The 25258-nt window shown below is 40.2% G+C and overlaps 1 protein-coding gene across 6 annotated transcripts in view; it reads left to right on the forward strand.

The window, feature by feature from the left end:
* Positions 1-25258, forward strand: part of PRKG1 (protein kinase cGMP-dependent 1) — a 1199739-nt gene that overhangs the window by 564157 nt on the left and 610324 nt on the right. For all 6 annotated transcript variants that reach the window (XM_070752281.1, XM_070752276.1, XM_070752278.1 and 3 more), the window contains one exon: positions 16883-16996. In XM_070752281.1, coding sequence (XP_070608382.1) covers positions 16883-16996 — 114 coding nt within the window. The remainder of the gene's footprint in view (positions 1-16882; positions 16997-25258) is intronic.

A 25258-nucleotide genomic window follows, 5' to 3' on the forward strand; every position in this document is an offset into this window, starting at 1 on the left:
TGTTTCATTGTTACAAAAATGCATTAATTAAAGCGGTTTAGGGCAGGTGAATAAAATATGCTACATCTTTATTATTAGATGTACTACCAGAGATGTTAAGAAATGAATAAAATTTATTTATTTATTTATTTATTCATTCATTCATTCATTCATTCATTCATTCAATTTTTATGCCGCCCTTCTCCTTAGGCTCAGGGTGGCTTACAACATGTTAGCAATAGCACTTCTTAACATAGCTAGGCTATTGCCCCCACAATCTGGGTCCTCATTTTACCCACCTCGGAAGGATGGAAGGCTGAGTCAAAGACACAGAGATAGTGAATCCCTCTAAAATAACTTTAGTTATTGCTTCTAAAGTGCATTTATTTTTCTTCAAATTAGACATAGAAGTGATGAAATGCGTTCTCTAAATAGATGAAAGAAGGTTCTCATTCAAGGACAGATCAAGCTGATAAGTTAAATTGTAGACATCAGCTTGCGTAGAATCCACAGGTTACCTCTTGTACAAACACTGCAATATTTATTCAGATACATTGTTATGTCATAATGGCAAGAGCCTTTAAAAAAACAGAGTGAGTTATGAATTAAATATTTAAAATAAATATTTAAACTGAGCTGGTTGACTATAGATTTAATATTTAATGACATTATGAATTAGATTAGGCAGTGTGATTACTGATTAAGTTTTCCACTAGGAAAAAAACCCAAAACTTCAGTCACCAACCCTTCAGCTTTACTTTTCAGGTGAAAGGGAATAATAATATAGGTTTATTTTGACATATGTAGATATATTTTCTACTGCGGCTTGACTTCCTGGCGCCAATCCTTCCCCGCAGGGAGGCAGAACCTACTAGGTGGTTCCGCCCCAGACGCCTGATGGACCCAAAGGGCTTTCAAAGGGCGCTTGGGGTTATTCCAGATACACTCATCCACAGTTCGGCAGAGTCTCTTGCCTTGGCTTGGAACAAGGCTGCAACAGAGTCCCTTGACTGGATTGCGCTGTTGCGACCTCTCAGTGGCACTAGACCCTGTAGAGACGTCTAGCGAAGCGAAGGAGGAAGAGTAAGTCCGAATCTGACCGAACATTTGTAAGAGCTCATATTAAGACTTACAAAGTGGTGCTCAAGGTGGCAAGATGCACGTACCATGCCGCCTTGATTGCATCAGTGGAATCTCACCCGGCCATTCTGTTTAGGGTGACCCGCTCCCTTCCTAATCAGGGGGGAGTTGGGGAGCCCTTGCAGAGCAATGCCAAGGATTTTAATTCATTTTTCACTGCAGCACACACATACCAAACATAAAATATAAAAGCCTGGGGGAGGTGTCTCAGTCCACCCATGCCTGGCGATACAGGTGGGTCTTAAGTAATTTGCGAAAGACAAGGAGGGTGGGGGCAGTTCTAATCTCTGGGGGGAGTTGATTCCAATATTCTTACAATGATTAATTAGACATTTTGTTTATACATCCCTTTCTGTCTATCTGTTCTCTTTCTGCACTCCATTTAAATGCTTGTAAGAATAAGAACTTGGAGCGTGTTCATCTTTTTAAATATGCAGTGCACGTATGCCTGACGATTTAAAAAGCAACAAAAACACCCTACATTTCTTTATAAACAGTAACAAAATACTAACTAAATTATTTATCACAAACTTTTTAGTTACCATACTTCCAAAAGCAATGCTATTCTGGTCAAAAGTCAAATGACCGGAGCAGAACTGCTATAAAGGCAATTTCAACCATTGAGAAATTGTAGGCAGATTTTAATTGCCGACATCTTTTTATGGCAACTAAATTTTGCTTCATTATGTTCTCTTGTTTTAGACAAAAAAAAAAGATTATTAGCATTAATTGTTTTAGCTTAGAAAAATACAAGAAGAATACTGGATATCACTAGCTCTACATTACCATAACTGTACAAATAACAATATAAGCACAAATAACAACATAAGCACAAATGGGTAACAATGACCATTTCTATTAGAGAAAATAATGTGTGGGTGACTCATTCAAGATCTAGATTCCTACTAAAAATTTGCTCAAATTTTTACCCAAACTCATCCAGTGAGTTTGAAAGGATGTAAATCACTTTAATAAGGCTTGATATAGTCCTGATTTGACCCAAAGAGCTATTCCTGAATTTTAGACTGCTAGGCTGTATTCTTCATAGCATGGTAGAGCTGAAAGGAACTGTTTCAATTATTATGTACTATACCATCTTCTTTTCCTGCAGGGAAAAGAGAGTTGGGTTCCTATCACTTCGGACTGGTTATATAGAACTGTTAGTAATTTGGTGGTGTGGGTCCCTGGAACTGGCAATGACCCTTGCCTGCCACGCCCCCAAGCCAGTTCTTTCTGTGTCATAAGTGGTGGCAACTTGTTTTTTTCCTTCTGCGCAGAAGCTCTTTTTTTTAGTACTGTGCATGCACACTTGCGCAAAGCATGTGTGCAGTGCTTGGCATGCCCCTGCCCATGTGGCACATCCCTGAGCAAACAAATGGTAGAAGAATCTGGAACTCAGCCTTGATCCAGATTATAATATCTACTAGAGATCGTTGTCCAGTGTCTTCTTGAAAACATTTGTTGGTAATGGGTCCATGGATGCAATGTTCTTACAATTGTGATGCAATGTTCTTATGATTGTGATTTTCCCCCTTAATATTAATTTCCCTCCCACTCAGAAGGTTGAGAATTCAGTCCTAGGCAATGACAGATGTGTCTCTATCAGGGTGCAAAGAGAAAATACTGCTGCTAATATCGCATAGGCATCAGGAAGGGCATCCAGCCGGTAAATATTCAGCTCCATTCAGTCACCCCTAGTCTCCTCCAAATAAAGGGATTACAAGGTCATAAAAAGGAAGAAAAGAAATCCACCAGAAATATGCCTTCTTGTAATTTAAGTCTTGCACTCCTACACGTTCCATGTCTTACACTCTAATGCAATGTCCTTCAGCTTATTCGAAAAGTGATGTCGTATTCTGTTCATTATTTTTAATTTCCCTGTCCTTTGCAAGACATATTGTTCAATCATTCTTAGTTGTGTGGGATTTGCTCTTCCTCTTTTGCTCTTAAAAAGTAGACACAATGCAATATCAGACCAGTGCAGAATATACTGGCTATGCTGCATCACAGTTTGTACTGCTTTCTGATTTGCAAAGCAGAAAGGGTGAAACAGAAAGCTTGCTATGTATTGGGGGGAAACAGCTATATTAACTTCAGTAAGAATTTTAAGAGAGACCCTTACATTTTGTGACTACAGTTCATAAAAAAACCCCACATTGAATGTTTAGACCATGCTGGGCACCAGGTTGAAGATATTTGCTTGTAGCTTGCAACTTTATTTCATTAAAGCAATGGGATTCTTTTTTTCTGCCACTTTGTTCAAATACAAAATGCCCATATTAATATGAATATGTGGGGCTGAGGAAGTACACACATTCTCTTACCCTGCAAAACAATTTAAAGACTGTGTTTGTATACAGTCTGCATATCGAGATCAACAAATTAAAAAATAAGTAACATATTTAGCTGCATGACACTTTGGTTTCTCCAGTAAATTGGGCTATAAATGAAACGGTGTTATCATGACATTCTTGTTTTTTATGAGGCACAATTTCTCCTCCCAATAATTAAATGGTCATTTTCCCCAAATAGAGGAAAGAAAAACAAATTAGCTTGATTCTAAGGATGTCAATCTCCATGTAATTCTTGTAATAGCGACTAATAACCTAATGGTTTATTTCTAACTTTCACCATTGCTCTTTATAGTCAATAGAGCTTTATGAAACTAAAAACCTCTCGAGGTAATTTTAATTTGGAAGAACTTATGAATAAATAGGTAGATTAGAATTCTGCTTGGATTTGGAAGCTTCTGTGTCTGGCAGTGTCGATTTTTTCAGGGTACTTGTTTATTAATGTAATGCCTTTGGCATTAAAGCAGACCCAACACGGGTCCTCAGAATTAAATATCATTTCCTATCTATGTATATTGGTTTATGAGTAATATCCCTCTTGCTTCTGCTCCAGATTTAAAATCTGAACATATCCTTTCAGAGAAAGGGTTGCTGCAAATATTGTGTCCTATTTTAGATTAGCAGTTGCAAGGAATATACCCTTTTATGCAACAGCACCTTTAGAGGTCCATCAATCATTTAACATTTAAAAAATTAGCTAACAAAGTCTCCGAGTCTTCGGAGAGGGGCGGCATACAAATCTAAGTAATAAATAAATAAATAAATAAAATAAATAACAAAGCTTGGTTATTTCATGAGAAATTTAGCTAAAGATATTCTGATAATATATTCTCATTATTTTTATATCATCTTGTAGCTCTCAGCTGATCTCGAAAAGCTATGAAGATTGCATCTAAACCGTATGGAAAGGCATATGGTAATATTAACATTGTGTCATTCCAATGCAATCTTAAGCAGTTTGGTACTTACAATGCGACTTTGCACCTGCATATGGAAAGAGCAGAGCTTGGATGGTGACAGCACCATTCCTGTTCCATCACTTTAATGAAAATATGGGATCCTTCAGATTCTTCTACTAATTAGCATTTAGTTAGAAGAATAGCACCAAATAGATTGAAAACTCAAAAGTATCCTGAAAGAAAATAGTGATAACCTCCAAAACTATATAGATGTGTCCATTAAGTTACTGAGATCAATTCAAATCATATTCATTATTTTAATGCAGTTAGTGTACACTGTGTGGACTTATTTTTATTTCTATTATATGTTAGGGTTCCAATGTATGTACTTGACATGTATATTTCTACAAAAAAACAATGTTTACACACACTGAGACAGACACACACATTTTTCCTGATAAATGAAAAGGAAGGGAGTCTGTTATAGATCTGTTTCGACCTTGTTATGGTCTCATCAGACAGACATACCCTTATGGGGTATATCTGAATCAGCTTTTCCCAGGGAAGAGCCATATGGTTGATTTTCTGTAAAAATCACCCTGGTATTCCCAAATATAGGAGGAAGCAACTTTGCTTTCCTTTTGCCACATGTAAATTATAGTTTGTCGACTATAAAACAGTTTATCTGCCGTGTGTATGTGTGTGTGTATGTAACATATTTTTGCTGATAATGAAAATGAAGGGAGACTGGCATAGATCTGTTTCAAACTATTTAGCTCTTGTCAGCTAGCCATATCTTTACAGACACACACACAAACATACACCGAGAGAGAGAGAGAGGGAGACAGACAGACAGACAGACAGATATTGAAGACAAGAGACGTATCATTTGTGTGCTTCCCACAAATCATGATTTTGGAGCTAAGCATGAATATTGGTTGCAAACAAATTATGCGTAGCCTATATCCAGCTAGTTGTAAATTAGAATATAAGCACCCAATACTGCATTGCTACATTAGAGAACTCTACTTCTCTGATAAATGATTATGTTTATTTAGATCAATTTAAGATGTCATCAAATTCATTCATGCACTAAAACCTCTCTGAATTGCAAACCAAGACACCTTGTTTCAAATTCTTTGCCTGAGTCGAAGTAATTATGGTCTACAGATCATGTAAATTCTTCTCAGCTATTCATGCTCCATTGGGTTTTTAAAACATGGAGTAAAATGAATAATAGAGTGCATGTGCAATTATTTGGGTTTAGAGCAGGCATATAAACTTTACATCTAATGTAAGCATTCTCTTTATACTTGCCAGTTCAGGTAGTCCTCAACTTACAACAGTTCATTTAGGGACTATTCAAAGTTACAATACTGAAAAATGTGACTTATGACCGTTTTTCAAAGGTAAAACCTTTGTAATATCCCCATGATCCTGTGATCAAAATTCATATGCGTGTCAGCTGGTTCATATTTATGACCACTGCTGTTCCCAAAGATCCTGTGGTCACCTTTTGTGACCTTTTGACAAGCAAAGTCAATGGAGAAATCAGATTCACTTAACAACTATGTCAAGAAACATTGTAAAATGGTAGAAAGTTCACTTAACAAATATCTCACTTTAATGAGAAACATTTTTGGATCAATTGTGGTTGTAAGGCAAGGACTACCTGTAGCTCCTTAAGGAGCTGAATAATTTACAATAGCTATGCGGACTTAGAAGAATATGTGCTTGAGGCATAATACCTAGCTACCACAAATAAAATAAACCAGAAAAAATGTTTCTTTTCAAATCTATGATTGTTGCCGGAATAATCTTATAAGATTTTGTGAGTGGTCTTGTGCAAAAACCTTTCTGGCTATGAGTGAAATTGGTCTCCAAGCCAGAGTTGAGAATCTAAAAGGACCCAAAGTATGCACTACTTCTTTGAGATAATGCTGCCCTATCCAGAACTTGTTCTAGAACTGAATGTCATGATTTATTGGGGCTTCCTCTGTGTTTCTGGAATTTATCCCTTCAGGCTATAGACTGGTATAAAATTGTATGTACACATACCTGCAAACCACCCCAAGCATTTCCATGTCATATTGACAAACACTGCTTTCTAATTTCTCCAACCTACCAGTTCCAGCAATCTAAATTATTTGAGTCCAGAGACAGTCAACACATTGTAATGGTGATGAATATCTGTAGCTTGGGTGGAAGTTCATTCTCCAAGCTTATAGGTTGGTTTCTGAATATCTTGTTACCGTGCTAGGAAATATCTTCAGCAGAGTTTAGGGGGATTGTCTGTGTCTCTGTTCTTCTGCTTATAAAGGCTTTCTATGATCAGTAGGTCTTGTGATGGATCAGGTGTGGGTGTGTCAACTATGGGTCCTATAATGGATCTTGTGACGGGGACATCATGTCTGGTGAGATCACTGGGCAGTGAAGTGCTGTTTGGAGGGGGGGCTGTGTGGGTTGATTGAGGGTCAGGGTGATTGCTAGTTGGCTGTGTGGTTGATTTGAGTTCTGAGGTTTGTAGGCTGATTGTAGGTCGATGTGTCTGATGATAGAATGAATAAACTGATTAACAAGCTTGGAGAATGGACATCCACCCACAGTCAATAATGTTCATGGAAGGAGATACATGCTGGAAATAATAAATTTAGTGCTGAGCAAGATTTGCAAATATACTACTCCTCAAAAAAAATAAAGGGAACACTCAAATAACCCATCTGAATGAATGAAATATTCTCATTGAATACTTTGTTATGTACAAAGTTGAATGTGCACAACAACACGTGGAATTGATTGTCAATCAGTGTTGCTTCCTAAGTGGACAGTTTGATTTCACAGAGGTTTGATTTACTTGGAGTTATATTGTGTTGTTTAAGTGTTCCTTTTATTTTTTTGATTTACTTGGAGTTTGATTTACTTGGAGTTATATTGTGTTGTTTAAGTGTTCCCTTTATTTTTTTGAGCAGTGTATATAGCACATTGACTGCCTTTAAAATCATGGGAATTTTAAAGAATATAGATAATGATAAAAAGAAAATGGTATTTAATTCCAGTTAACTTGTGACTATAGCATAACCATTTATTTGTGTTGTGAAGGGCTTTTTGAAATACTCATTGGCCAATAAAATAAATGGTGAAAAATATGTTGACTCTGTAAACTGCTTAATGAGGTACGTAAAGCACTGTGAAGTGGTATATACGTACTACAGGATTTCTATTATTGCACAATATAGTCTAAAAACATTTCTGATAGGCTTTCTACTTCTGCTAGAAGAGGCTGAGAGCAATGCCATGAGTATATTTCTAGACTCTCTTTATGAAATATTTTCACTCTTTATTTTTAGTGTTTGTCCATGAGTGATACTTAAAAGGTAGTTCAAACCTTAGTGATGTTTTAAAACTTTTACATACATGGCATATTGATAAGCAGTGAATTCAGTTATGAAAACTTAATGATGCCCAAACTCTTTAAGTTATAAAACTTTGAAAGGACAATTCCTGAATTTGGGGCCCAAAGCCATATTCTTGAAGGTACACAAAGCTGAGATACACTCCTGTGAAGTCTAGAGGAGGAAAGGATTAAAAATATATAAAGGCAATAGGAAAGCTGTGCCTCTCAAAATATGCAAGTGGCTGCCTGTAGGCATAAGGCAAAGCACTAGCGGCATTTGGGAATATGAATGAGAGAGACAGAGAGAAGTTGAAAAATAATACTGTAGAAAATTATAGAGAAAACCCTAAGTTAAAAAACTGGGCTTCCTGAAAAGAAAAATTTAAAAAAGTATTTGGTTGACCTCAAATTGTCTAAGATGCTTCGAGTAGGTCAGAGATTCCCATCCAGGGGGTGCAAGACAATATTCCAGCGGTTGCAAAAACTTGGATTAAAAGTTTCAAAATTATGGTGTATATGTATAATTATATGCATTTAATTATTTACTTTAATAAGGGGTGCAAGAATATATTAAAAACGTTCTAGGGGTATGGGGTATTCTATCTTTTGTAAATTAAAAGCAAATATTAAATGCAGATAAAAAATGCTTTGACTGATGATGATGTGGGATTGAATGGCCAACTAGTAAGAATCCTAGTAGTAATCCCGCAGTGACGTTGACAGGCTGTATTTACCAAGGAAAATAGGTGGCAGAGGACTTTTGCAACTGAAGCAGACAGTGGAAGAAGAGAAGCATGCATTAGCTGACTATGTAAAGGAGAGCAAAGAGTCAGCGTTGATGGAGGTCAACAATAGGAAGCTTCTCAAGGTGAAGCAAACTAAGGACCAGTACAGAAAAACTGTAACTCAATGTCGTATGGACAGTTAGCGGAACAAAGCACTGCATGGCCAGTTCTTGGAGAAGATTGAAGGCAAAGTGGACAAAGAAAAGACCTGGTCATGGCTTACAAGTGGAACACTCAAAAAGGAGACAGAAGGACTAATACTGGCGGCACAAGAACAGGCCATTAGAACAAATGCAGTCAAAGCCAGAATTGAAAAATCAACAGACGATCCAAAGTGCAGACTCTGTAAAGAAACAGATGAAACAATCGATCACATACCGTACTCAGCTGCTGCAAAAAGATCGCACAGACTGACCTACAAGCATAGACATGATGCTGTGGCACAGATGATCTACTGGAACTTGTGCCGGAACTACCATTTACCAGTGGCAAAGAACTGGTGGGATCATAAGCCTGAAAAAGTGGTTGAAAATGAGCAAGCAAAACTACTGTGGGACTTCCGACTTCAGACTGACCGAATTTTGAAGCATAACACACCAGACATCCTGATTGTGGAGAAAAAGAAAGTATGGATCATCGACATCGCAATCCCAGGGGACAGCAGAATTGAGGAGAAGCAGCTAGAGAAATTAGTGAAATACGAAGATCTAAAAATTGAGCTGCAACGACTCTGCCATAAGCCCATGAAAGTAATCCCAGTGGTACTTGGCACGCTGGGCGCAGGGCCAAGGATCTCAGCGGACATTTGAAAACCATCGGAATTGACAAAATTTCCATCTGTCAATTGCAAAAGGCTGCTTTACTGGGATTGGCAAACATAATTCGCCACTACATCATGCAATCCTAGGTGCTTGGGAAGCGCCTGACTGCTGATGAAATACGAAATCCAGCATAGTGATCTCGTTTGCTGTGTTGTATTGAAATAACAACAACAACAACAACAACAACAACAACAACAACAACAATAATAAATCTGTTATTCAGAGTGTGTAAATTAATTAATTACCTCACATCTGGGGTTGGCGGGAAATGAGGAATGCTTTTCTGCAAAGTGAAACAAGATGGATTTAGGGGTAGTGATTTCTGACAGTCTCAAAATGGGTGAGCAGTGTGGTCGGGTGGTAGGAAAAGCAAGTAGGATGCTTGGATGCATAGCTAGAGGTATAACAAGCAGGAAGAAGGAGATTGTGATCCCGCTATATAGAGCGCTGGTGAGACCACATTTGGAATACTGTGTTCAGTTCTGGAGACCTCACCTACAAAAAGATATTGACAAAATTGAACGAGTCCAAAGATGGGCTACAAGAATGGTGGAAGGTCTTAAGCATAAAACGTATCAGGAAAGACTTAATGAACTCAATCTGTATAGTCTGGAGGACAGAAGGAAAAGGGGGGACATGATCGACAGATTTAAATATGACAAAGGGTTAAATAAAGTTCAGGAGGGAAGTGTTTAGGAAAGTGAACACAAGAACAAGGGGGCACAATCTGAAGTTAGTTGGGGGAAAGATCAAAAGCAACATGAGAAAATATTATTTTACTGAAAGAGTAGTAGATCCTTGGAACAAACTTCCAGCAGACATGGTTGGTAAATCCACAGTAATTGAATTTAAACATGCCTGGGATAAACATATATCCATCCTAAGATAAAATACAAAAAATAGTATAAGGGCAGACTAGATGGATCATGAGGTCTTTTTCTGCCGTCAGTCTTCTATGTTTCTATGTTTCTATGGATGTTTCTGCCATTTCTCTGGAGAAGTGACTTTTAATATTAAATGATAAAACTGTTTGAAAGCAGCTTGAACCTGACCCAGAGATAAGGAGATATTTGAAGCCGACAGCCTGCTCATTAGAAAGAATTAATGACTTTGTAGTTTAGCCTGTGAGATTATAATGAATTTGCATGCTGGAGATGTAAACTGATGAATTCCAATGTGGAAGAAAATAAAGAAGTGTTATTTTTGAAAAGCCTGTAAAGAGTGTATTCTTGGAGCAGTCAGCTAGACCAGAACAAATATATGGTGGCCTTGAGGGCAGCTGCCCAATATTGCAAATTTAGGGATTTAGAGAATCGTCTCTTGGACCAGTTAGTATGTGGGGTTAGGGATTTAAGGCTCCAATGGAGACTGTTGGCAAAACTAATGATGTCATACTCCAAAATAGTATTAGAGGAGGCTACAGCCTCTGAAATGTTCACTCAATTAGCAGTAGAGTTACAAAAGTCTGTGGGGATCCCTTCAGGCAGAGACGTTTCCATTGTACACCAGGAGTAGGTCAAATGGGGCCCCCTGACTGAGGAGGAAGATGAAGTGAGCCAACTATAAAGTACTCCAGCAATGACCTAACAATGAGATGTCAAGTGGCCCCTGGGGAACTGTGAAAGTTGTGGAGTTGTTGTCAGCACTGCTTTTGCCGTTTTAAAAACGCAACCTGCAGGCATTGTGGCAGAAAGGGGCATTTAGCTTAAGTTTGTCAAGCAGGTTAATCTACCCTTCTGAAGACCACCTCAGCACAAACCGTTCATGCAGCCCAGCATAGACGGGGCAAGAGTGGAAAAACAAAGACTGCTTTACCATCTACAGGAATTCCAGCCATAAAGAAGCTGTGGTTTGCCATACCGGCACAGAAGTCACCAATTATTTTAACCTCACACTAGAATTGAAGGAAAAACAAAATAGATGTAAATCAATACTGGATTCGCCCTCTCTATAATTTATTGGAACAACCTGAAGAGGATGGCATAGGGAACAAAGCTGTTACAGAATCTGTTAGCCTTGCTAGAAATACTTCAAAACTTCCTCCCAGAAGGGAGCAACAGAAACAGATAGTAAAATGGATGTGTGGGGTGTTTTATAATGCATTAAGCTCTAAGCACATATGAGCAGTATCCGGAAAAAAGGAAGTGAGCTTCCTATAATCTTCTCGGCTGTCCTTACCACTCTCTGTATGGACTCTATCTGAGGCACTGCTACCACCAAAACGAACAGTGATACAGTTTGTTAAAAGACTCTCAAGCATGCCTCTGTAAAATGTGACTGGGACAGAAGGAGAAAGATGTGCTCGCCTGATCAGATGCAGGAAATAAATACACTGGTTTCCACACTTCACTAAGAATGATCTGTAGAGGGATCAATTCAGATTGTCAGTTATCTGCACCGTCAGATACAGTACTTAATACTGTTGACCACCTCTATAGCTGTATCCTTGATACTGAATGTAGTATGACTGTGCCGGCTCTTTTTAAAATCTACAACCATCTCTTTGTTTTATTAACTTTGGAACCAGGTTACTTTTATGTTATCATTACTTGATTTTAACCACATACACAGAGCTTAATTTTTAGTTGCTGTTCATTTGTCTTTAATTATATGCAAGGCAATATATCTACTGTATTTATGACACACATTGCATTTTACACATCTCAGCCATTTCAATTTATCAACTGGAAAAGAAGTTTAGCTGTGTGGTAGATCATATTCTTTGTATGAAGAAGTTGCCAGCATCACACCGTGGCAGATATTGTGGAATTCTTTTGGAAACTGGATAATTATTGCTTTTGTCAGTGACTATATAGTACTAAACTGCAGGGAGCTTTGGACAGAGTCAATAGGAAGTTCTTTCAAATGTTCATAAGAAATACAGGCAGCAGTAAAGAAGAAATCTACTATTGTAGACTACAGTGTTTTTTTAGAGAAATCAATAACTCTGAAGGTTACAGTTTATAACAGATTTCTCACCTTTTCATGATGTCTTTTGATCATTTTCTGAAAGTTAGTTTTTTTAGCTGTATCTAGTGTTCAAGTACACTGTGGTTTTATATTAATCCTTTTATAAGCTTTAAAACATATTTCAACCAGAGTGCATACAATAAAGTTTGTTGAATTTCACTGTACATTATTAGTGTAGCACATCTATTTTTCTGAAGCTTTAAGAAGTGTCATAAAAGATTTTTTAACTTTGTAAACAAAATTCAGTCCCCTGCCCCTGACTCTTGCTATTGTTGGAGTGATTGAATCTAATTTTAAAATACACAGGAAACTGTAAAATACATACTTGGAAGCAATTGACCATCATTATAGTGAAGTCCAGCTTAGGCTATATGCTCCTTTATTAAGCCCGTGATGGTGCATTAGTTAAAATACAGTATTGCAGGCTAACTCTGCCCACAGTCAGAGGTTCGATCCTGACCAGCTCAAGGTTGACACAGACTTGCATCTTTCTGAGGCTGGTAAAATACAGACCCAGATTGTTGGGGATAATATGCTGACTCTGTAAACCTCTTAGAGAGAGCTGTAAAGCACGGTGAATCTCTGTATAAGTCAAAGTGCTATAGCTAAGTGCTATTAAAGATATATCTGTCCTTCCCAGAAAACATATTTCAATCTGCATCATTCTCTATAAGAAAAGGTGGAAGGGAGGAGGAAGAGGAGGAGATAATTAAAAGAATGGTTAAATAAATAATTAAAGTGAATATATGACTGCAACTTCACTCACATTTATACAGATGCAGACAAACTAATAATAGTCAGTGAAAATTATATTACCGCTTTTCGGATTTCTTGGTGACCTTCACAAAGGCCAAATGTTTAAGATTGGATGCTTTTTTTGGAATCTGGTGCAAGAATATCTTCCATTGTGACATAATTAGATATTATCTTCCAGTGTGACATAATTAGATATTTTTCACCAAAAATGATACAGTGATTTCCTTTAAGAAATAAAGAATGAAGAAATATTTATAAAAATATTTATAACAAATAGGAAGATCTAAATCAAAAATATAAATCTTTACCTTTAATCTTCATCATCAGCAATACAGTGAAACCTCATCTTACGAACCCCTCGTCATACAAACTTTTCGAGATACGAACCTGGGGTTTCAGATTTCTTTGCCTTATCTTAAAAACCCTTTCCGTTTTACGAGCCTGAGTCCATGGGCTCTCTTACTGCGGGTGTGCTCTTGTACTGCGTGTGCACTTTCTGACTGCCATTGGGATTCCCCTGCCTTGTGACTGTCACTGCCGGGATTTCCCATTTGATTACAGCCCCTGGTGGGATGGGGGGGGAGAGCCGTGCCTGAACCTGGAGCCTGCTTAAGAGCTGCCTCCTACTTGGAGGAGAAGCAGCAGCCGCCACCGCCGCTGCAGCCACTGCGAAGCGGCTGCGAGAGCACTTTCTCTGGATTGCTGCCGGCTGAAATGCCTGGGGTTTTCCCTTTGCTTTCCAGTGGCTGGGCGAGATCCCCCCCTTCTCCTCCGGGGACAGGAACGTGCTTCCCTTTGTCTCCCCGGCCAAAGAAGCAGCGGCCAGTTGAAGTAGCGTCTGCTTCTCCTCCCTCCATTTGATCCCCAGCAGCCCTGTCCATGAGAAACCGCTCTGAGTCCTCCTCCCCCCTCTTGCCCATCAGAAAGAGAAAGAGAAAAAAAAGGAGAAAGAGTGGAAGGGAAAGAGAAGGGGGAGAGAGAGTGAGAGTGAGAGAGAGAGAGAGAGAGAGAGAGAGGCTGACTGCCTCTCCTTTGCAATGACACCAGAAGCTGCCTGTCTGCTGTGCTGGGCATATCCCCTGGATGCGCCCGGTGGCTTTGCCCGAGGACGACAGAGCAGCTGAGGGACTGATGAACACGGGTTTCTTTATTTATTTCTCCCCCTTCAACCTTCTCCTCAGAGGCTTCCTCCCATATGTGCCTCACACAGCTTCCTTGGAGAGGTTTGTGTGTGGATGGGGGGCTTCCATGTCTTTCCCGGTGCTGTTGCCCCCCCTCCGACTGAGCGTGTTTTTGTGGTGTGCTCGGCTGGAAATGGGCCGGCCCTCACAAAACCCAGGTGGCGGCTTTCTATCTATCTATCTATCTATCTATCTATCTATCTATCTATCTATCTATCCATCCATCTATCCTTCTATCCATCATCTACCTACCTGCCTGCCTACCTACCTACCTATCCATCCATCCATCCATCCACCCATTATCTATCTATCTATCTATCTATCTATCTATCTATCTAGCTATCCATCATCTACCCACCTGCCTGCCTACCTACCTACTTACCTACTTACCTACCTACCTATCCGTCCGTCCGTCCATCCATCCATCCATCCATCCATCCATCCATCCATCCATCCATCCATCCATCTATCATCTATCTATCTATCTATCTATCTATCTATCTATCTATCTATCTATCTATCTATCTATCTATCTATCTATCCATCCACCCACTCACCCACACACCCACCCACCCATCTATCCATCCATTTATCTATCCATCTATCCATCCATCCATCCATCTATCTAGAGGTTTGCCTGAGAAGAGAACAGAAACAGTTGCCAGTCCTGGATACATAACAAAAGTTGTGGGGGGAAGGGACTTTCACCTGGGATAGGGACGAAGCAGCCAGGCATCTTCGGGTATCATTTCAAAGGAGAGGCAGTCAGCCTCTCTCTCTCTCTCTCTTTCTCTCTCTCTCTCTCGCACACACACTCCACCCTCTCTCTTTCCCTTCCTCTCTTTCTCCTTCTCTTTCTCTTTCTGATGGGCAAGAGGGGTCAGGAGGACTCGGAGCAATTTCTCCACGTAGAAGCCATGCAGACTCACCCGGCTGCTGAGGATCAAACTGTTTCCGTTGGATGCAGTGGGGAGGGGTGTTTCCTTGTCTTTCCCAGAGCTGTTGCCTGGCAATGGGCTGGCCCTCACAAAACCTGGGTGGGGGCTTTCTTTCTTTCTTTCTTTCTATCCATCATCTACCTACCTATCTATGTACCTATCTATGTATCTATCTATCCATCCATCCATCCATCTATCCATTATCTATCTGTCTGTCTGTCTATCTATCTATCCATCTATCCATCTATTCACCCACTGACCCACCCATCCAGCCAGCCATTTGTCCATCCATCCATCCATCTATCTAGAGGCTTGCCTGAGAAGAGAACGGAAACAGTTGCCGTTCCTGGATACGTCACGAAAGTTGGGGGAGATGGGACTTTCATCTGGGATAGGGACAAAGCAGCCAGACAGCCAGGCAGCTTCGGGTATCATCGCAAAGGAGAAGCAGTCAGCCTCTCTCTCTCTCTCTCTCTCTCTCTCTCTCTCTCTCTCTCACACACACACACACACACACACACACACACACTTTCTCCTTCTCTTTCTCTTTCCGATGGGCAGGAGGGGTGAAGAAGACTCAGGGCAGTTTCTGCCAGACGAGGCTGGCCAGGATCAAATGGAGGGATGAATTGCAGCGGCCGGATTAGGATTCCGGATGGCTACTTCAATTGGGCACCGCTTCTTTGGCCAGGGAGACAAAGGGGAGCATGTGGCTATTCCCGCGGGCTCCGGAGGAGGAGGAGGAAGGGGGACATCTTGTCAAGGGAGCCTTGTCTGAAACTGAAGCACCAGGATTCTCCTTTGCCATCACCGAAAACTTTCAAGGAGGGTGGAAGCCCCACCGGTTGACAAGCTGCCAGGCAGCTTCCTGCGCATGTCAATCCACCCACGAGGCTCCCTCCAGGCAGCCTGTGCTGTCTTCCCCCCCTCCACCCACCCCTGAACAAGGATCTGAATGCCGGTGGTAGTTAGGCAAAAGTTTTGGGTTTGCACACATTATTTGCTTTTCCATTGATTCCTATGGGAAACATTGTTTCATCTTATGCACTTTTCACCTTACGAACCTTGTCCTGGAACCAATTAAGTTCATAAGACGAGGTATTACTGTATATGGATCTCATAGTTTTTGAAAATGAATTGTTCATGTCTTATCATTTTAATTCAAAACAGTATATAGAAAGCAGTCTTTTCTAGATACACCTGTATGTAAGATCTTGAGTAAGTAATTAGTATTTCAAAAATATGTATATTTGCTTTAAGAAAACTAGCATATTGTGGAATGGAAATATACTGTAAAATGTAAGTTGTTTAAAGGAAATGAAAAACATTTTCTTTTGATAATATCCCTTTTGAAAAATTCCTTTCAAAATTTTATATTACAGTTCCTACCCAATCTCCCAACATGTAATATGTTTAATTACTGCTTAATGCAACAGTTTGCAGCTAAAGGATGTCCAATCTATGATTATGCCATTTCAAATTCATTTCTGTGATAACTATACATAAAGATCGTATACTTTTTAAACATAACAGTGAAATGTTTATATCTATGAAGTCTCTAGATATCATAAGAACTATTTGCTTTTATTTAGAGAATATGATAAAGAAAAACACATGGAAGGTCATTCTGACAGTCTTGTAATATTAATCTCTGTTCTTTATTGACAGATGGAAAGGTTGAGGTTACAAAAGAAGGAGTTAAGCTCTGCACTATGGGGCCTGGGAAGGTGTTTGGAGAACTGGCTATCCTATACAACTGTACTCGGACAGCTACCGTCAAAAGTAAGATTATTTTAAATATTTAATCCCAAAGAATTGTTGACAAATCCTGATAAATCAATCCGGATATCTTCTAGTTATTTATTGGTGTTCTTATTTTGAAAAGAAACAAGAGGTCCACTTTTATACAGTTGTCATTCATGGGTTTTTCCCCTTTAAAATTTGTAAAAAGCATATGAGGATTGTGCTGTGTAACTTAATGCTTTGCATGTCTGACTTATTTATTTATTTGCTCATTAATTTAATGTATATGGCTTCCAGATGATTCTGAACGGATAACATAAGCTTAAAACACCAAATACAAAGAAAAGTGATAAAATCATAAATAATGACAAAATAAAATATTGGAAATCAGAATACTATATGTTTAGTTACATCTGGCTAGCACTTGAGTGAATAACAGTTTTTAAAGACTAGCAGGTTTGAGGCTAATCCCATTTCAAATACAGTGATACCTTGTCTTACGAACCCCTTGTCATATGAACTTTTTGAGATACGAACCCGGGGTTTAAGATTTCTTTGCCTCATCTTTAAAACCCTTTCCATCTTATGAACCTGAGCCCGGGTCTGTGGGCTCTCTTACTGCGCCTGCGCTCTCGTACTGCGCATGCGCTCTCTGATTGCCAAAGGGATTCCCCTGCCTTGTGACTGTCACCACCGGGATTTCCCATTTGCTTGCATGGGAATTCCCTGCCCCCTTTTGCTTGCACCTGAGGTGGGGAACGCCGGAGTTGCCCCATTTCCCTGCCACTTGCCCCTCTAGCGTCCTGTCTTGCCCCAAATTCGTCAAAAAATCGCCACTCCAAAAGCTTCCTATCTTGCCCCAAATTCCTCCAAAAATCGCCACTCCAAAAACTTCCTAAGCCACCCCAAATCACTTCCAAAGTCTTCCAAACTCACCTCTCCTTTCAAAATGCCTCATTTCTCCTTGCTACCTTTCTTCACTCCATTTGCCTTCGTTAGAACCTCAATTTGGGTGGCATAGGAAGCGGCTGGAGGGGTGATTTTTGGACTTATTTGGAGCAAGATAGGAAGCTTTTGGAGTGGTGATTTTTGGAGTTATTTGGAGCAAGATAGGAAGCTTTTGGAGTGGTGATTTTGGGGGGAATTGGGGGCATGATAGGAAGCTTTTGGAGTGGTGATTTTTGGAGGAATTTGGGGCAACATAAGAAGGCTTTGAAGGGGCAATTTGGGGAGAGATTTGGGGTGGAGTTAGCCTTCGATAGAACCTCCATTCCTCGCTTCTCCTCGCTGTCCATCTCCACTCTGTTTGTCTTCACTTTGTCCGCCTGCCACTTTTTCTTTAAGCCTTAAAGTTTGGATTTTCCTAATGGGTTTGCACGCATTATTTGCTTTTACATTGATTCCTATGGGAAACAATGTTTTGTCTTACGAACTTTTCACCTTACGAACATTGTCCCGGAACCAATTAAGTTCGTAAGACAAGGTATCACTGTAATATATAAAGGAATGTAATTTAGACTAGCTGTATTGTTCACCCAATAAATTTTGCATGGTTCTATGGTCTCAAAAACTTCCACCAGCAAAACTGTTGTTTTCTATCCAAAATAGGATAAGAAAATAAAACAGGTATTAAGTAGCAAATGAAATCAAGGAACTAGTAAAAAAACAGAAGCATGTGCAGTTGGAATTGTTGGTTAGTTTGTCATTTTTTACATCACCTTCACTTCAATAGCTCATTTTCTTTCTTGTACTTAGGGCAAACAATTTTTCAAACAACTGTTCATATTTAATGTTTGTCATTGTTCCATATGTAATATTTCTCACACTAAGAACTATCATGCTTGGTTTTCCTTGCGACGTTGCCCTGTGCATAATTTTAGAACCTCACCATTCTCATTAAAGTGGTGAGGTAGTACAGATAGTCCTCAACTTACAACAATTCATTTAGTGACCATTCAAAAAAATAACATACAACAATTTTTCAAAGCTATGACCATTGTAGCGCCTTCTTGGTTACATGATAAAAATCCAGATGCTTGGCAACTGGTTCACATTTATGATGGTTGCAGTGCCATGGACTCATGTGATCGACTTCTGACATCCAAAGACAATGGGGAAGCCAGATTCACTTAACAGCCATGTTGCTAATACTTAGCAACTGCACCGGTTTGCTTAACAACTGTGACAAGGAAGGTTATAAAATGGAGTGAAACTCACTTAACAAATGTGTCACTTAGCAACATAAATTTTGGGCTCAACTGTGGTTGTAAGTTGAGGATTACCAGTATTTCCTTGAAAAGAAAAAGTCTGGAATGAAAATAGGCAATTTTTAATTTGTAACCTTCCCCACTCCCTGCCTTGTGGGGATTTTAAACTCTTGACCATTATCTGTCTTCTATTATGAGCAGTGCCTTCGTGGGTAATATGGTTTGGAACGTTAACAAGTGACTTCAGTGTAATTTCTCTTGCTCATTAAAGCATAAATAAGTAGTCATGATTGTAATTAGTTTTATTTCCTTTCCAAAATGCTTTGACAGGGAAGGTCACCTAGTTAGCACTTGGAGGCTTCTCAGCAACATCTAGATGAAGACACTCAGTTATCTTTGGAAGTACCAAGTGCTATTTAAGAAGCATTAGTGACTAATAAATTTCAATTATTATTGTTACTTCTGAAGCTCTGATTGGAACATCTGCTTCTACTTCTGTCTGCATGATAATTCAATTTACTTGTTGGCACTCTGGAAAGACAGATGTTAGGAGGACTGGTAATGGTATAAATATAAGGATAATGTGAAGTGTTCACTTTTAAAAATAAAACTTGAATATACAGTACTTGAAAAGAGCATTAGTTCTGATGGAGCCCCTTTCTCTCCTTAATGATTGTTTAAATCTTTGCTAGTTATTTACTTATTTATTTTATTTTATTTTGTCAAGCATGTATATGACTATAGGCAAATTATAAACATTAATATTAATATAAAATAAGTACAAACATGGTTTTGAGAACATGATATTTTTCGAATACATGGGGACTTTAGAACAGGGATGGTAGGCATGCTGGTACACTTATGCATGCCCCTTACAGATCTCTTAGGAATGGGGGACATCAGTGGTAGACAGTTTAAGGTTAAAAATTTGGGGAACAAACTAGAGAGATGGTATTGTTCTGTTTGAAGCTGAAGTAGTCATTGACAGGTAGGACATTGTAGCATATAATTTTGTGTGCTGCAATTAGGTCAGATCGAAGGTGGCATAATTCTAAATTTTACAGGCATAAAATTTTGAGCCTGGTGGAATAAGATATTCTGTTGCAAAATGGAGGAGTATGCTCAGTGGTGGACTACCAAAATTTTTACTACCACACTGTGGGCATGGCTTATGCATTTTGGTTCAACATCTTTCAGTGCAAATTGGATGCTCTGGGGTGGAGCTCCAAATTTTGCTACTGGAACTGTGTTCCTGACTGTTCCCGCAGGAGCCCATCACTGAGTATGCTACACATCTCATGAAATATCTTTAGACATTCTCAATTGTATTAATGTCTGTTATGTAGTGTGGATTCCAGAAAGATGAGCTGTATTCGAGAATTAGTAAAGCAAATGTTTTATATGCTCTAATTAGAAGTACAACATTACCAGAGAAGAAGTTATGCAAGATTAGATTAACCACTTTTAATGCCTTCTTATCAATGCTAATGTCCAGTCAATGAAGCAGTGGAAGTGATGTGCCGGTGCCTGGAGGCTGTTAGGGTTTGGATGTGTGTCAACAGACTCAAACTCAACACGGATAAGACGGAGTGGCTGTGGGTTTTGCCTCCCAAGGACAATCCCATCTGTCCATCCATTACCCTGGGGGGGAAATACTGACCCCCTCAGAGAGGGTCAGCAACTTGGGCATCCTCCTCGATCCACAGCTTACATTACAGAACCATCTTTCAGCTGTGGCGAGGGGGGCGATTGCCCAGGTTCGCCTGGTGCACCAGTTGTGGCACTACCTGGACCAGGACTCACTGCTCACAGTCACTCATGCCCTCATCACCTCGAGGCTCGACTACTGTAATGCTCTCTACATGGGGATACCCTTGAAGAGTGTTCAGAAACTTCAGATGTGCAGAATGCAGCTGGGAGAGCAATCATGGGCTTCCCCAGGTATGCCCATGTTACATCAACACTCCGCAGTCTGCATTGGTTGCCGATCAATTTCTGGTCACAATTCAAATTGTTGGTTATGACCCATTAAAGCCCTTCATGGCACCGGACCAGAATATCTCCAGGACCGCCTTTTGCTGCACGAATCCCAGCGACCAGTTAGGTCCCAAAGAGTTGGCCTTCTCTGAGTCTTGTCGACGAAACAATGTCATCTGGCGGGACCCAGGGGAAGAGCCTGCTATGTGATGGCCCCGACCTTCTGGAATCAACTCCCCTGGAGATTAGGACTGCCTCCACCCTCCTTGCCTTTTGCAAACTCCTTAAAACCCACCTCGGTCATCAGGCATGGGGAAATTGATTCCCCTGGGTCGTTTCCGCTTTATGTATGATCTGTATGAGATGTATGATTGTTTTTTATATTAAGGGTTTTAAATTGTTTTTATGTATTGGATTTGTACTGTTTCTTGTTGTGAGCCACTCCGAGTCTTCGGAGAGGGGTGGCATACAAATCTAATCTAATCTAATCTAATCTAATCTAATCTAATCAATCAATCAATACTGTTGCAGTGCTAAAACAATGAGTACTACAATAGATAATTAGATAATAAGAGATAAGTACTACAAGGTCCTTTACTGAGTGAGTATCATTAACAAGATCATGATCATCTAGTTTGTATTTTGTACTGTGATTATTTTTGCCAGTGTATAAGACTTAACATTTGTTGATTTAGATTTGAAGTTGCCATTTGTTTGATCATTCTAATACATAATCAAGGTCTTTTTGAAGGGTAGTAGTATTGCTGGTAGTATTGAATAGTTTTGCATCATTTGGGAAGAGGATACAGTTGCTGTTTATATTGTCACAAAAGTGATTTAACTAAAGAATAAAGAGAGATAAAGCATTTCCTATTTTGACCACTTGTTGTCTGTTTGACAGGAATGCAGTAATTCATTTGTTCAGGGGTCCTGAAATGCCATAAGATTTTAGTTTTAGAAATAGTTTGTCATGTACCACTGAGTCAAAAGCTTTGCAAAAGTCAATGTAAATTGCATCTATTGCTTTACCCTGATCAAGTTGTGTAGTCCATATGTTTTAACAGTGTAGGAATGTAGTAGATTGTATGTTGTCCATATGTTGTAGATTGTAGGATAATTTTTTCCTGAAACCAAATTCTCTGTGAGAGAGTAGGTTGTTTGTCTCTAACTGAATGGTAATGAATTGGTTAAAGATTGATTCCATGACTTTGCAGGTCTGTAATTTTAAACTAGGCTGAGGTCTTCCTGTTTGAAGATAGGGATGACCGTGGCTAGTAACCATAGGTTGGGTAGGTCCTGAAAGATTTATCAAAAAATATGCTCAGTGGTTCTGCTAAGGCAGTGGAAAGGTTTTTTTAAGAAGTAGGTGCATAGTCCATCTGTTCCAATGGATAGGGATGGTTTTAGATTCTGTATTGCCTTTCCAACTTTGTCTTCTGTGAAATTGGTGTGTATTAGATAGTTGTAATTGTTTGCAGTTTGACTAGGTAATATTAGATATACATTGTTACAAAAACTGAGCCGAAGAATGTGTTAAAGAGGTTGGCTTTATGGTTCCATCATTACAGTCTTTATTGTTAGGTCCTTTTAGGGATGGGATAGGGCTCGTCTGTTTAAGTTTGTTGTTTATAAAATTGTAGACTGCGGTTGGATTTCATGTGCAGGATGTTTTCTTCTTGATTGCTATGATAATTGCTGCATTCAGTCTTTATTTGTTGGCATATGTTTTTGCAGTGGCTTTTGAAGTTGGCTGGGTAGCCAGTTTTGATTTTCCACTAAAGAAATTGTTTGGAGCTATCTTATGTAGTTTGTTTTTCTGCTTTTATGAGTTATTAGTGGTACATATAGTTTAATTACTCTTTTGAATTTATGTAAGAAAATGTTATAATTGTCTTTGGCTGTAATGCAATCAATGTATTGTATTCATTGGGTTTGATTGGATAGTTTGTTAGGATTTATCACGGTTTTTTACTGTTCTTAGTACTAATATTTGACTTTGTTTATTGTATGTACTATTAACTGTTGTAAGCCACCTTGAGTCCCATTGGGATTGGGTGGCATAGACGTCAAATTAATTAAGAGATGAGAGGTCAGTGTTTATGCCAATAAAGAAATGAAAGGTCAGTGTTTATGAGATCTTGGGGATCCTATCATTATGATGATTTTTGCAAAGGTGTATTTTGAGACAAAAGTCTATAATTAATCTTACAGAATATGTGAAGATTGTAGATTGTAGCTTTGAAGTATGCAGTTAAGGAATCATGAAAACATTATATCATGATCCAAAAATATGCAAGTAAGAAAAACACTTTAAACAAGAAAACACTATTCAAAATAGCATGAACAAAAACTCAGAAATTCTCATCTCGGTAGTTCAAAGTAAATGATGGAGGTTAAATTTATATGTCTGAGCAGATATTTCTTGAAAATTCTATATTAGTGAAAATGGCCCATGTTCATGACAAATTTTAAGACTCAAGTAAGTGCATTTAAGTACATATACTTGTGAGCCTTCAAATAAACTTCCTCAATTCACCATGATAGATTTATTATTTTTAGAGGCCACCAAACTTCATAAAAGAATCTTGTGTGACTTACAAGATTCAAAGCAATGAAACAATGAGAAAAAACCTCACGTTCATCTGGGAGACAGAAGTTACTTAACTGAATAAAATTCTACAAGATCAGGAATCAGCCCAGTTTACAATGCCTTATGAACATGATCAGGGTGTAAGACTTATGACTAGTGTTGGGCGAACCCATCAAAGTTCGGGTTCGGCAGGTTTGGTAACCCGAACCCCAACCCCAACACCTCTGGCCCTGCCCTCCTGTCTTCCGCCAAAGCAACCCATGGCCGCCTGTCTCCTTTTATTTCTTACGGAAAAGGCTTGGACGCCACAGCTGCGCCTCCTCCTTTAATTTCTTTCGCCACCGCGTGCACAATCATGTCAGTTTCCCCTGTGAAAAAGGAGAAGATGGAGTCAGCGCTGGAGCAGCTCAAGCAACACACCACCATGGTGGCCGATGACCGTGGTGGCTGAGCCTTTTCCATAAGAAATAAAAGGAGACAGGCAGCCGTGCACTGCTTTGGTGGAAAACGGGAGGGCGGGGCCTACGTCAACACAGAACCTGCCCCCCTCCCCTTTCCAAAGAGCACTTGGGTGAGCTAAGGCTGCCCTGGGCAATGGGTGCAACAGGGTGGGAGAGCCGCGCCACTTCCGAGCCCAAAATACCCACCCCGGTGAACGGAGCAGCTCCCCCACCTTGGATGCCCTCCACTTGGGCTTTGTTTCCTGCCCCCCGTGGCAAGAAGGTGGGCTGCCCAGGGTTGATGTGATTCCCCTCCTCGGGAATGGCGCTGCCAGCAAAAGGAGGTGGGGAATCCCATTTCTCATTTGCTTGCTGCCCCTGCTGGGATTCACGGGTCTGGGCTTTGACATCATGGAGACTCCTTGAAGCTGCCAGCCGGGATCCTGAAGCGCTGGGGCAAGGTGTCAGGCTCCATCAAGCGGGCGATGGCCAGGAGGGGGAGGCAGGAAGCGCTCTGGTCGGCCAGTCATCCCTTAAGCGCACAAGATGGCCACGACCCCCCCCCCACCGCCATTGCCCCCTCCAGCCGACCTCAGCCTGGCTGCTATCCCCATCTGCCCGTGGTTTTATTTCCTCAACTCCATCGTTTCGGCCCCAGCCAGGAAGGAGTCTTTGTGATGTCAGAGCCCTGTCCCGGGAATCCCAATGGGCACGGCAAGCAAATGGAAATTGTGTTCCCCACCTCCTTTTGCTTGCAGCGCCATTCTCGAGGCGGGGAACCCCATCAACCCCGGACAGCCCACCTTCTTGCCAAGGGGGGCGGAACAAAGGCCAAGCGGAGGGCATCCAAGGCGGGGGAGCTGCTCCGTGCAGGCAGCCACGGGCTGCTTTGGCAGAAGAAGGGAGGGCGGGGCCTATGTCAACACAGAACCCACCCCCCTCCCCTTTCCAAAGAGCACCGGGGTGAGCTAAGGCTGCCCTGGAAAATGGGTGCAACAGGGGATTGGTGCAGACTTTGGTTTTGTTTCCTGCTCGGCAGCAAATCAGCATTACTCTGGGTTGCAGGATGAGCAAGGTGGTGTCGTGG

The sequence above is a fragment of the Erythrolamprus reginae genome, chromosome 5 (genome assembly GCF_031021105.1).
Source record: "Erythrolamprus reginae isolate rEryReg1 chromosome 5, rEryReg1.hap1, whole genome shotgun sequence".
In the NCBI taxonomy this organism is placed as follows: Eukaryota; Metazoa; Chordata; class Lepidosauria; order Squamata; family Dipsadidae; genus Erythrolamprus; species Erythrolamprus reginae.